Raw genomic sequence first — 14,617 nt, 5'->3', positions numbered from 1 at the left:
GGGCGGTGGGGCGGGATTCGCGCTGCCCTGCGGGGATTCTCCAACCCGGCGGAGGGTTGGAGAATCCCGCTGCTTGTTGTATGAAGACAGATTGAACGGTTTAGGCTGATACTCTCTAGAGTTTAGAAGAATGAGGAGAGATCAAATTGAGGTATACAAGGTGATAAAAGATATGGATAAAGTAAACATGGAGCGAATGCTTCCTCTTGTTGGACATTTTAGAACAAGGGATCATAGACTCAGAATAAGAGGTGGCAAATTTAAAACAGAGTTGAGAAGAAACTACTTCTCCCAAAGGATTGTGAATCTGTGGAATCCGCCGGGTGGGAGAATCGCCAGGGCGTCTCGCAAATCGCGCCACACCGCCCTGACACCCGCACACGATACCCCCACCCCTCGAAACCAGCGGCGCGCGAATCGCGTTGGGCCGCTCAGAGAATCGCCGTAAACAGCAAGCGGCGATTCTCCAGCTCAGATGGGCCGAGCGGCCGCGCGTAAACGGCCAAGTCCCGCCGGCGCCATCTACACCTGGTCGCTGCCAGTGGGTACTTGTCGTGAAGGCATGGAGGGGCGGCTTGTGGGGCGGGGAGGGAGGCTCCGTTCCCGGGGGGGGCTTCTGATAGGGTCTGGCCCACGATCGGGGCTCACCGATCGGCGGGCCAGCCTCCCCCCCCCCCGGGCCTACTTTCTTCCGTGGCCGGCCCTGGAACCCCGGCGCCATGCTGGTGAGGGGCTGGAGCGCTCCGCGAGGTAACCGCGCATGTGCTAGTTGGCACTGGTCCAACTGCGCATGCGCGGGACCCAAGGCGCCGCGTCTTTTACATGGCACCGGGTCTCTGATGCCACGCCGAGGCCCCGCCCCCGCAAACCACGCGACGCCCCTACTAGCCTCATGGAGGGAGGAGATTAGGGGTCTGGGAACGGGCGCCAAAGCCGGAGTAAAACACTCCAGTTTTTACTTCGCCGTCGGCACTAAGACTCCCACTGGGAGAATCCCGCCCACTACCTCAGAGTGCAGTGGATGCTGGGACAGTGAGTAAATTTAAGGAGGAGTCAGACAGATTTTTTATTTGTAATGGGTTGAAGGGTTAGAGGGAAATAGACCTTGGAAAATAGGGGACAGGTTTAGATAAAGGATCTGGATCGGCGCAGGCTGGGAGGGCCGAAGGGCCTGTTCCTGTGCTGTAATTTTCTTTGTTCTTTGAAGTACGGTCAGGACGGTGGAGTTAAGGCCAGGGTGAGATCAGCCATGATCGAATGACAGAGCGAACTCCATGAGCCAAATGACCCAACTCTGCTCCTATACCTTATGAACTTAAGAACTTATTACCTTTACACATCTTTATTTATAACTGAAGAACATTTTCACATCAGAAATGCGGTCACCAGAAATCTACAGGCAAATAGCCTTTGATTGCTGAAATATGGTGTTTAATGCCACTTCGTCTCAAATAGAAACCCATGTGAATTGGAAAAGCGAAAACAGAAAGTCAGCTTTCTTTAAAAATTCTAAATTACATCACGCAGAAATGTTAACATTTGCATTTTCACCCCGCGTGTCTTAAAATGAAACTTCAAAAACGTCCAAATGCTGAGAGAGATCAGAATAGAAACCTGTGACTTCTGATATCATTCTGGTTTATGTGCAGCCACAAGCCTAAAACTATTTTTTTTAAATTGTCTGGGGCAGACATTTCAGCAATATCAGTGACAAGTGAATTTACAAAGTCATAGAATCATAGAATTTACAGTGCAGAAGGAGGCCATTCGGCCCATCGAGTCTGCACCGGCTCTTGGAAGGAGCACCCCACTTAAGCCCATGCCTCCCCCCTATCCCCGTTACCCAGGAACCCCACCTCAGCTTTTTTGGACACTAAGGGTAATTTATCATGGCCAATCCACCTAACCCGCACATCTTTGGACTGTGGGAAGAAACCAGAGCACCCGGAGGAAACCCACACAGAATCCTCCGCACATTCAGGGGCTAGGCCGACCCCGGAATGGTTTGCGCCTCCGTCGGCTGGCGCGAGCATGCACGGGAGTGGCAGCATGTGCTGGCGTCATCCCAGTGCATGAGCAGAGGGCTTCGTCTCCGCACCGGCAATGGCGGACCGCTACAACCGCCAATAGAGTGCCCCCACGGAACAGGCCCGCCCGATGATCGGTGGGGCCCCGAATGCGGGAAAGACCACCATGGGGGCACATCCCGGGGCCAGATCCCACCGCGCACGCCCGAGAACCCCAGAGGCCCCCCGTGCCACCAGGTCCCACCAGTAAGGACCTACTCTAATTTACGCCAGCGGGACCGACAAAAACGGGCAGCCACTCGGCCCATCGCGGGCCAGAGAATCGCCGGGGGAGCCCGCCGACTGGCACGGCGCAATTCCCGCCCCCGCCAAATCCCCGGTGCCGGAGAATTTGGCAGCCGGCGGGGGTGGGATTCAAGCCGCCCCCCCCCCCCCCCCCCCCCGCCGATTCTCCAACCCGCCCAATGTTTCCCTGCTCGGTGTTGCATTGTTTCACAAATTAGTGCAAAGTTCTCTGGCAGCCTCAGTTTCCTGAAATCATTGTTAATAATGAGGAAATTGAATGAGTTCGGTATTTGGCCAATAATTCATGCTCAGCTGATTTCTCTTAACAATCCATGGAAGAAGCTGCCATTGAAATTTAAATATTGAGAAAACAAAACTGTACCAAATTGCAAAGTGTTTTTGAAATGACTTGCACACGATGCACTCCAAACGTAACATTTAGTGTCAATCCTTCAAGATCGATGGCAAGACTCATTGAATCGTTTCGTACATGAACATTACTTTGTCCTGATCAAGTGCATAAACTTTTGAAAATCTAGGCCACGTTTCCTGACTATCATAATTCAAAAAAACATTGAGCTAATTTCCATGTGTATCCATTAGCTACAGGTATTGAAATGCAGAGCACACAACTGCATAGAAACCAGAAGTATGCCGCATGCCAGCCATTCAATGCAATGTGCGCTGCAAAGCTAAGGAAGGTAAATTGGTACAGAAAATCTTTTGCATATCAGCATTGTTTAAAATTCTCAACACAGAGCATGTCAAATACATGCTTTTGTATTTGTAAGCGAGTAATTCATTTTTGTTGCCGTTTAATTAATATATCAAAAGTTAGCTTTCAATTCAAAGGCTTCTTTCAAATATTTATTTGAATTATCATTTTTGAGTTCATCTGGTTAGGGTACTTGGGTGTAGACCCTCTCAAGTGACTGGTAACAGCATAAAAGTTAGATTCTTCAAGCTGTAGTAAAGCTAACAGAAGTACAGATTACTAAATGTGAATGACAGATGCATTGAAGCTATGGTTAGGCTTATCATAGTCACAAATGTTTAACTAATTAAGTTCACATACCTGTATGTAGTTAGTCTCACAGTATTCTGCTAGTTTCTGGAGGTTTGCACTGCTTTCCATCAAAGCTTGTCTATCTGCAGGGATGTCGTGTAGAAATAAGCTCTGCATTTCTGCCATTTTGCAGAGACTGTTTTCATTTCCTTCTTTCAGTCAACACTCCGGTTTTTAACTTGAGGTTACCCCGGCCTCAGCTTATTTATTGTGATCTTTCAATCAGGAGCATTCTGGGCATTTTTTTTTGTTGCAAAAAACAGAAACAAAATAGTGCAGTGCTTTATTCAAAAGCATTGCTTACTTAAAAAGGTCATGTCAGAGGTTTCCATCTGCAGAGTTTCTGTTTGATCAACATGTTAAGTGAAAATATATAAAAATGGAAAGATTCTACATTTAAGAGGCAAATTGAACTTTTTAATGTATAACGGAATCTTTTTAAGTTTTTTTTTTGCAGGTTCCATTTCCTTACAAAGTCAATGATCAAATGTGTTCTTACGAGACTATTTATCCTTTTTAGCAGCAATGGTATAAAGCGAACAGGTCTATGTCAATCATGCTATTGATGGGTCCCGCCAATTTAGATAAGAATAGAAAATCACAGTCAACAGATGCCCTGACTTTCATTCCACTTTGAACATGGTGGGCACGATTCTCCCATGCCACACCATATGGGAGAATCGCCGGTCGCGCCATTTTTTCACGCAGCGCCTGTCCGATGCCGGCAGACGATTCTCCGAGGAGCGGAGAATCGGTGCCATTTTCGCCGGAGCGTTTGGTGCGGCGCCGGTCGCGGTCCGGTGTCCACGGCCAGGCTGCCGATTCTCCGGCCACGATGGACCGAGCGGCTGCACGGAAACGGCAGAGTCCCACCAGCGCCGTTCACCCCTGGTCGCTGCCAGCGGGAACGCTGATCGAAGGGTCGGAGGGGGGCGGCCTGTGGGGTGGGGAAAAGCGCTCCTTCACCAAGGGGTGGCCTCCGATGGGGATCTGGACCGCGATCGGGGCACACCGATCGGCGGGCCAACCTCTCCAGCCCCGGCCCTCTTTGATTATGTGGCCAGCCCCTGAACCCCCACGCCATGTTGCGCCAGGGCCGGCGCTCTGAGGAAGTCTCGCGGCGCCACTGCGCATGCGCGGGTTGGCGCAGCCCAACTGCACATGCGTGGGTTGATGCGGCGCCCATTTGACGTCGGGAAAGTAAGCTGGAGCACCGTGCTGGCCCCCTGTCGGGGCCAGAATTGGTAGTCCCGCGCCCATTTCACGCCATCATGAAACGTGACGGCATTCTCTACGGTGCAAACACTCTGTCTCCATTTCAGAGAATCGCGCCCGGTATATTTATGTTCCTGGATTTCATTGTTATTGGAAAACAGTGTGTTGTGCAGTTTTAACATAAATTACATTAAAGCATCTTTGCCTGTTTCCCGCGGTGTATATTTTCTGTCACCTGTTTTGATACATGTTTGTAATAAAATACGTTTTTTTTTTAATTAAAGCATTTTTGCCAATTACATATAAACATTAATTGGTCTTCAGGACAAGACACAGAAGCATTAAATTGTTGAAGGAAAAGTTAGGCTGGATTCTCCGGTCACCAGCATGTCTTTCTCGGCAGCACGCCGTTCACTGACAGCACGATTCACTTCTCCCGCCGCTTGTCAGTGGGATTTGTCATTGAAGCCACCCCACGCTGCTGGAAAAGTGGTGGGGAGAGCACTGTTGGCGGGAACAGAAAATCCCAACAGCCGGAGAATTCCGGCCCTTATCAGCTTGAGCAAGACTGAACAAAGAGGAAGAGGTTAAGATCATATCAGTCAGCAAGATTTAGACTTCCTTATTGCTGAAGTAATGAGCGACGAAAACAATAATTGTTCAAAGTAGCACCATCTTTGGTTCTTACTCATTGGTCTGGAAAGTTTTGCTCCACAGTACCTGGTTTTCAGCACAATGGAGACACATAAGGCCCCCAAATGATCCAGCCGGAAATATGTCATCCACCAGTTGGAATGCTTTCCACATGCAATTCACATGTTTGGAGAAGCCAAGTTGGCACTTCTTGAATTATCTTGTTTTCTCTTTTCAAACTTAAAAGTAAATCTTCTAAAGGGCCCTGCCTTTCACCTGACTCTTGAAAGATTTTGTTGTTAATTAATACAAATTTTTATGAGCAAAGAGCTCAAATTCTGTTTAGTTCTCCAGAGTTTGCATTCATTACCAAATTTGGAAAGATTAGCTCGACTCACTTCTCGATTGCCAAAGCGAGGCACGCCCACAGCCAATCGACCAGAAAACAAATGTATAACCATCCACCCACATAGAAAACAGAAACAAAATATACAACAGAACATGGGGCTCGATTCTCCGGTCACCCGGGATTCTATACTCTTGCCACTTGTCAATACGATTTCCCATTGAAGTCACCCCCACGTTACTGGGAAACCCGTAGGCGGGGGTGAGCTGGCAGCAGAAGGTGAATCGCAACGGCGGAGAATTCCAGTCAGGGTCTTTCTACTGACCTTCAGGGGCTGCCTTCACTCTTTTATTTGCTGTCGCTCCACCCTCTGTAAAGCATATTGGGATGTTTTTAATTTAAAGGGGCAGTTTAGATGCCAGGGGCATGATTTAAAATGAAAACTAAAGAGTCCCGTTTTGGGCGCAAATGCGGGGCAAGCGCCAAGAATGATCCCGCTATCAAACGAAAGTTTGTTTTCTTCTTCTGCCTCAGTGAGGAACACCCCGCCAAGGCCACAGTTACCTCACTTCCTGCACTGACGGGCTCAGCTCATCAGTGCAGGAAGAGATCAGGATGCCATTTTTTAATGGCGCTCCGATCTTTTGACCTCCTCAGCCACCCCACCGCGGCCTCTAGACCCCTTAAGTTACCTCTTAAGGGCTCCTTGAGCAACTCCCTCCTCACCCCACCTCTTAAGCGCAGGGCGCCCTCAAGCCCGATCCCTGGCATGGACAACCTAGTACCTGGGTACCTTGTCGATGCCAGCCTGGCACCCTGGCAGTGTCTCCACCGAGGCATAGGGAACTGGGCATGCCTGGAGGTAGCACGATTGAGCCTTCAGGTCAATCTAGATCTTGTTCAAGGTCCCCTTTTATGGTCCCCAAGCTGGGCTGGATTATTTATTTAATCAGGGTACTTCCCAAATGGCAAGGTGCGGGGCGAATGGCGGCAGAGTGGCACCGTAGTTAGCACTGCTGCCTCACGGTGCCGGGGACCCGGGATCAATTCCGACCCCAGGCCACTGTCCGCGTGGAGTTTGCACACATTTGCCCCGTGTATATGTGGGTTTGACCCACCCCACAACCAAAAACGATGTGCAGGGTAGGTGGTTTGGCAACGCTAAATTGCCCCTTAAGTGGAAAAATTAAAAAAACAGCAGAATGCTCTTTCAGAGGGTCGGTGCAGACTCAATGGGCCGAATGGCCGCCTTCTGTACTATAGGTATTCTATGATTCTATGACCCCACACAGGCCACCAGATCCTATGTGAACAATGTGCTGCCAATCCAAGTGGAAATGGTGTAACGAAATGCGGCCTAACAGGCTAGGGCCATTCCCTTGAATGATAATGAGAGGGAGGCAGGCCAACTGGCATCTGGGATCGATGAGGTCTCAGCAATATTCAGCTGCTCCCCTATACACATAGCCAACAGAGCCACTGTATCCTCCCAAGATCAAAGTCTGCACGCTACACTTTATACGCTCGAAGGTGATCCATGCCCCTGTATCCAACTCCATATTTAATAAAAGTCCATTCAGCTACAAGAGGAGCCACATGGGGCGCAACCACACAATTCAACTGCATCGCAGGCTCCTTGTCTGGCTCACCCAGATGAAAAGCCCGGTTCCGAGGCAAATGACTACACCTACCGGGGCGCCGGATCGCTAGGGCCCTCACTGTCAGTGGCTGCACATTCCATGTGGAACCAAATCACACTCAGCAGAATCCGGGGATGTTTCCCGCCTTGGCAGCCTGTCTTGCAACCATAGACCGGAGTCTCTTCAGCGGTCTGAGTGGATGGGGGGGAGGTGCATGGGATGGACCATGCCCCGGGGCGTTCGCCTCCATCCCCTGTATTTCCTGGATGCTCCCTCATGGGATAAACTTTATTTATACCGCAGACCAGACGATCATGCAGCATCTCAGATGAAGCAGTGCCATACTTACAGGACACAAACGCGGTGACCGACTCACCCGGGTTATCTTTCCACTGATACTGCTGAAGGATAACATATGACATTGGATTAAAATGCAGACCCCCAAGCATCACAAGCTGGTCAAAGGTGTGGGTGTTGGGTACTGCCGGGTATATCAGGCTCCAAATTACCCCGTACGTATAAGCGCCACAAGCAGTCAGCAAAATCACTGTCTGGCGGTCGTTCTCCATGATATTATTCGCACAAAAGAAATAGCACATCTGCTCTGGTATCGATTCCAGTCCTCGACTCCAGCGTTGAACGCATCTGAGCGCCTGAACTGAGGCATAGCAAAACAGGTTCCATGCTGGATCCACAGAGTCAGGGAGATGGCTCAACTGACAGGGCTGCAGCGTCGACAGGAAACCAGTATCCCTTCCTTGTCGCCGGCATAATGAAGTCAGAGAAAACCCACACTGGGTTGTATCAAAGAAACATAGGTTTATTTACAAGGCTTTAATACACAGCTCCCGGTAGACCACAACCGAATCTTAACGATCAGTGCCAAACTGGCCGACCTTATATGGATAGAGCTTAACTCGCGCCCTTAACGGAGGAGCTCATATTCCGCAAGGACACGGGCAAGACAATCACACCTACCCCGTAGGTCCCATGCAGTGAGTTATGACATTTGCACCCAAACGCACACCCATAACACGGCTAACTTAGGCCGTAACCTAGGCTATTGCCTAAGTTGGCTGCCCACCTACCATAGATAAATAAATAATCAAGAGTTAACCTAGCTTATCAACAAGCCAACTGAGCTCGATAACACGCTGTCCACACCACAATACAGTTGGCATGGCAGCCTCCCTGCCCAATACTCAGACTGCTTTACTCCAGGATCTATTGGGCCTTCTTCTTGGAACTGGATGCTATCTGGGCCGTCCCCACAAATGAGGTCTTGGTGCTGCCAGGACAGATGGTGCTGCCCACCAATTGGATTGGTCAGCAGCTCCCTCGGGTGGAAGTCCCACGATCAGGGAGTTTAGCCTGCCCACAGACATATTATGGATGTGGGGTGAGCTGGCGTGAAGCGGGGAGGCTTCACATCGACTTTCCTTCCAGGGCGGGCAGGTTGTCCATGCTCCTGTGATATGCAGCCTATAATTAACCTTCCGCCAACAAATTGCACCACCCCCCCAAACCTTTGCCAATGTCGATTAGTGTTCCACTCTCTTCCACATCTTTCCCTACCCCACCGCGTCCCCACCACGTATCAAATTGCCAGGTTAAAAAGTGCTCTGTTGTGCTGCGCCAATGAAAGAAAGGGCATAAGTTCTATTTACCACACCGGATGTCTCAAGCCTGTTCCTGTTGGCATTCTTTGCTATTCTGAGGGTGATGGAACCATCAATTCACTAGACACGTGCTTTAAGATATGAACAGTGGTTTTAATCTACTTACTACAGAGCCAGCCTTTTACCCGTTGAACTCTCGATGAACTGCAGGCTGGCTCTGGACAAGCGTATTTATACAGTAGTCCAGGGGGAGGAGTCGTGGGCAGAGCCAAGGGTGGAGCCCTGTACAAACTCCTGAGCATTCCCAGAGCTGCTCCCCCTAGTGGTCGGATAACGCTACTGCGCTTACAATGGTATTGGTAAATACATTGTGAATTACTAAGTTACATTCACCAAAGAGGGTAAGGTGCTAAGTGGACGGCAGGTAATTTCCCACGATACGTCACGGGCATCAGTCGTTAAATATGAGGGCTACTCTTGTGAGACTTCTAGCAGCAGACTACAGAACAGACTGGCACAGCGTGTGAGCAGGTCACCAACCCAGCCTCTTGAATAAAAGCGTTGCTTGATTTGGGCACAAACAAAAAGCGGAAAATAATCTTAAAATAACAATGGGAGACACCAGCTACCATTGCTGATGAATTGACAAAAACTAGTTCTGAGCCCTGCAGGCATTTCTGATGGAGGACATAAAGTGGAGATTCAGGTCCTGAATTGCTTTGTGATAGTCAGCACCTATGCCCATTATTATACAAAGAAAGATTGAGGAAATCTCTGGCTGGCACATTATGGCGCTGTGTACTGCACAATGTTTTCGGAAACTTTGCCGATTCACCTGCCTAAGCCCCAAGGGGATGATTCGGATAAGAATGCCACTCACTTGATGGTGCTGTACTGGGAAATTTCCTATTGGCAGCATTATTGCACTCATGGAAAGTTAGTCACAGATAATGGGCTCAGCTGCTTCTCTGTGACGCAAGCGTAAGATTGGAGTGTAAGCTTTGAAGAACCCCCAAACTTCCTTTGATGATTTGTCGTCAACTAATTCTATTCACAATTTTCACTAAAACATTCACTGGACCCTGTCCCCGTCCACAGTGAGTATATTTCAAAAAGTGCTTCACTGACTCTACAGGACTGCTCGATATCCTGAGGTCGTGATGAGTTCAACATGTCTTTCTTTCCTTCTTTCGATGCCATTCTAATGGAGGGGGAGAAGGAATAGAAACATGTGGAGGTGCGGAGAGTGAGCCAATATAACAGAAGACATCAGCCCTTCATCTATATATTTTTTAAATTCATTGACGGGATGTGGGCGTCGCTGGTTAGGCCAGCATTTACTGCCCCATCCCTAGTTGCCCTTCAGAAGGCGGTGGTGATTTGCCTTCTTAAAACCCTGCAGTCCCTGAGGTGTAGGTACACCCGCAGTGCTGTTAGGGAGGGGTTCCAGGATTTTGCCCCAATGATAGTGAAGGAACGGAGATATATTTCCAAGTCAGGGTGGTGAGAGACTTGGAGGGGAACCTCCAAATGGTGGGGCTCCCAGGTATTTGCTGCTCCTTCAAGATGGTAGTCGTTGTGGGTTTGGAAGGTGCTGCAGTGCATCTCGTAGATGCTACACACGGCTGCCACTGTTCATCGGTGGTGGTGGGTTTGAATGTTTGTGGAAGGGGGAGCAATCAAGCGGGCTGCTTTGTCCTGGATGGTGTCGAGCTTCTTGAGTGTTGTTGGGGCTGCACTCATCCAGGAAAGTGGAGAGTATTCCATGACACTCCTGACTTGTGCCTTGTAGATGGTGGACAGTCTTACATAAACCCTCTGCAGCACTGGTGGGTAATCTGTGGCTAGGGACCACATGCGGCCTTTCCGGGTTCTGAGTGGGGCTCACAAGATATCTTGTTGACCATTGTCCACATAGAGGGTTGCCACTATCCATTGATTTCTTTCCACCAAATTTCTTTCCTACTGGTGTGACTGAAGCGATTTGCACATAAAGAAAGGGCAAGTGAAGTGAGGTATGTGCTGATTGCTCACAACATAGAACATAGAACAGTACAGCATAGAACAGGCCCTTCGGCCCTCGATGTTGTACCGAGCAATGATCACCCTACTCAAACCCATGTATCCACCCTATACCCGTAACCCAAACAACCCCCCCATAACCTTACTTTTTAGGACACTAAGGGCAATTTAGCATGGCCAATCCACCTAACCCGCACATCTTTGGACTGTGGGAGGAAACTGGAGCACCCGGAGGAAACCCACGCACACACGGGGAGGACGTGCAGACTCCGCACAGACAGTGACCCAGCCGGGAACCGAACCTGGGACCCTGGAGCTGTGAAGCATTTACGCTAACCATCATGCTACCGTGCTGCCCTTAACATTGACTGTGACTGTGCTGCCATTAACATTGACAACATTGACTGTGAGAGCCGTGTGCTCCCTCTGCGTCCAAAGCATAAATATTTATTTTGTTTTTACCATTGGAAGTTCTATTAATAGATAAATGATTCATCATTTTCTAATTCATTATGAAATATTTGGTATGTGTTAAATGTAATTAATCTTCATGAGGACATGGTTAGTGAACAAGCTCGATTTCAATCTTGCGGTCCATTGAAGACTCATGTGGCCCACTCACTAGCCCAGGTTGCCCATACTCAACAGTATGTCAATGGGCAGTAGAAATCCTACTTAATTTAACTCTATCAGTATATCTTCTAGGAATAGAGAATCTAGTATCCATGTGCCTCGTGGGGCAAGATTTTCCAACAAGGAACTTTGAATGTTTGGTTTTTCGAACGTATGTCTTTTGCAGCAAAGATTTAACAATCTTGAACTTTGACAGCCCCAGGCAGATTTGAAAATCTCAAACCAGGCAATTTGTCCGTTTTGGAAAATATGAATAAAATCAGCTGGTATTTTCAGTAGAATTGTTTGTTTGTTACATGCAGTTGGGCACTCTCTCAATTCAAAACCTAAATATTTTATGTAATTTAATAATAATAATCTTTTATTGTCACCAGTAGGTTTAACACTGCAATGAAGTTACTGTGAAAACCTCCTAGTCGTCATATTCCGGCGCCTGTACAGGTACACGGAAGGAGAATTCAGAATTCGGAATGCCCATAGTCACCTAACAGCACGTCTTTCAGGACTTGTGGGAAGTCTGAATTTCAATCGTCTAATTGCAAATCTGGATCTCAATAGGAGCAGCTCTGTGATGGCCGGTCATGGATTGGATAATGATTAGCCAAGCTCATTTTGAATTGTATGTGAAACTCAAATAAGTCATGATGTGGAGATGCCGGCGTTGGACTGGGGTGAGCACAGTAAGAAGTCTTACAACACCAGGTTAAAGTCCAACAGGTTTGTTTCAAACAAGAGCTTTCGGAGCACTGCTCCTTCCTGATTCACCTGAGGAAGGAGCAGTGCTCCGAAAGCTCGTGTTTGAAACAAACCTGTTGGACTTTAACCTGGTGTTGTAAGGCTTCTTACTCACATAAGTCAAATTGCAGAACTTTCAGCATACAAATGATGAGGAAACTCAGATCATATGGGGCCACAAGTTCTAAAATAGAACTTCCATCATGTGAATAAAATACAAGCCTGAGTGGCTGCTTTTATCGGTCATCTACGATGCAACTTTACTGAAGTCCAGTGCTTCAGAATTATCCATGCCCCTGGCCAAGCTGTTCCACTAAAGCTACACTGGCATCTACCCGGCAATGTGGAAGATTGCTCACACATGTCCTGTGCACAAAAGACAGGTCAAATCCAACCCAGTGAATTACCGCCCCATCAGTCTACTCACAACCATCAGCAAAGTGATGAAAGGTGTCACTGACTATCAAGCAGCACTTACTCAACAATAACCTGCACATTGACACGCAGTTCTGCCAGGACCACTTAGCTCCTTACCTGTTTACAGAGTGGCTTGCTATGCCATTTTCTAGGGCTTTAAAGAGTCAACCACATTGCTGTGGATCTGGGGAAACATGTAGGTCAGACCAGTTAAGGGCGGCAGATTTCCTTCTTTCATCCCCTGAAGGACATTAGTGAGCCAGATGCGTTTTTATGACATTGAATGGTCATCATTTGACTTTGAATTCCATTTGCTGTGTGGGACTGGAAGCTAGGCCCCCAGAGGAATACTCTTAGAGTCTCTGGTTCACTGATCCAGTGACAATACCAGCCCATGACTTCCTATCCCCCACACTCCCAGTGCATTCACGCTGAAAACAATCAGCATTAAGAAGTACTGAGGAAGATTCTTTTCCTGGAAATCCAGAGAGCCTCTCTGGAAATAATGATACAGAATGACCATGTTATTGGTGTGATGAGCTTTATATGCACTGTATCTGGGGCAGTCTGAGTTTTATCGATGGAACTTTTATAGTTTTATTTAAGAGGCTATGTTAAGAATGAATATCAAAACCTTATTTACATGATTATTCCAACCCCAACGAAGCAACACCTTAACAATACTTGTGGTAATTCCTGCATTCATCTCTAAATGTGGATACACTCAAACTGCTTTGCAGGACCTACTGCAAAGAAAAGCTAGCTGCTAATCTGCAATGGCCGACCTTACACATACGTGCTCATGGTATAGGGGTCGACTTGAGTGATTCTAACCTCACTGATACCAGTCTGTAATTGCTAACCACTAGGCAGACAGTATTTCCTGTTACATACACTGCTAACCCCAAGCACCCAAATGAGAGCATCAAACACACCCAGTTTGGATGACCCAATTAGCCAATTTGGGCACGATCCAATGGCCATGCTGCGTTCGAAAAGCAGCTCTGCGTGGCACAGCATGGCCAATAAAAGCCAGGAGATCCCTTCCTGGGATTTACTCGGCTCGCAAAGCCTCTCGAGATCCAATGTCAGGGTGCCAGGTTGGTACTTCAAAGGTGCCAAGCTGGCATTTATTGCATGTGTGCAATCCGGCCAGAAGTGCCCTGCGCGGGTGATGGGGAATGCAGGGGAAGTGTTGTGGGGGGTGGTCTGGGAACCTTCCCACACTGTGTTCAGGCTGGAGAGGGTCAGGGGTCACTTTGGGGGCCTCAGAGATTGGGACGCCATTTAAAAATGGCGTCCCGAGGTCTTGCTACGCTGGGGAGTTCTGGTGAACGGAGCTCCCCAGTGTACAAAACAGGGCTATATGTGGCCTCGGCCTCGCGCATGTGTTTCTCGGTGCCTCGAGTTCGGGAAACACGCGGTTAAACCCTCTTGCTGTGGGACTTTGTTCCCAATTAGTTGAATTGTGGCCAAAGTAAAGTTTCCCCTGTTCTGCCTCAATAATAGGCATCAGATCCCAGCATCAGATGACATCCCTTACTCCATCGTCCTGACCATGCATGAATGTGATTGTCATCTCGTGCTGAATTAGGGGTAGATCAGTGCTGGCGATCGAACGGCAGGTGTTGTGTGGTTGGGTAGTGGGAGAGGTGTGTGTGCAATGCCCGCTCAATACTAGCTTCAGAATGCCCCCAATTTGTTTTACATCGAATCATTTCAACAGAAAATGGAAGAGACATTCAACACAGCAATAGATATTTATGGTACGTGGGCCAGAATTCAACCAATATTCTCCAGACAGTTCAATGAGCAGAGTAAATTCACTTAATTCTCTCCTCAGATTATGTTACAGCGCTCATAATAGTGTGTCTGTGTTTAGCATATGACTTGACTCAGAGCCAAAGTTACTGCGCTTTAGACGGACAGTTTCCCTTTAAAAGATGACTGGCATGAAATGTAGCTCCACCTTCCTACTT

The 14,617-nt window shown here is 48.2% G+C and overlaps 1 protein-coding gene across 3 annotated transcripts in view; it reads right to left on the bottom strand.

Moving 5' to 3' along the window:
* Window positions 1-3,556, bottom strand: part of LOC119954195 (abl interactor 1-like) — a 45,397-nt gene extending 41,841 nt beyond the window's left edge. For all 3 annotated transcript variants that reach the window (XM_038779205.1, XM_038779206.1, XM_038779207.1), the window contains exon 1: window positions 3,388-3,556. In XM_038779205.1, the coding sequence (XP_038635133.1) occupies window positions 3,388-3,504 (117 nt within the window). In that variant the 5' untranslated portion in view covers window positions 3,505-3,556. The remainder of the gene's footprint in view (window positions 1-3,387) is intronic.
* Window positions 3,557-14,617: the final 11,061 nt, after the last annotated feature.

The sequence above is a fragment of the Scyliorhinus canicula genome, chromosome 19 (genome assembly GCF_902713615.1).
Source record: "Scyliorhinus canicula chromosome 19, sScyCan1.1, whole genome shotgun sequence".
NCBI lineage: Eukaryota > Metazoa > Chordata > Chondrichthyes > Carcharhiniformes > Scyliorhinidae > Scyliorhinus > Scyliorhinus canicula.
The sequence above is the reverse complement of the archived record's forward strand: the minus strand, read 5'-3'. Positions and strand labels throughout refer to the sequence as shown.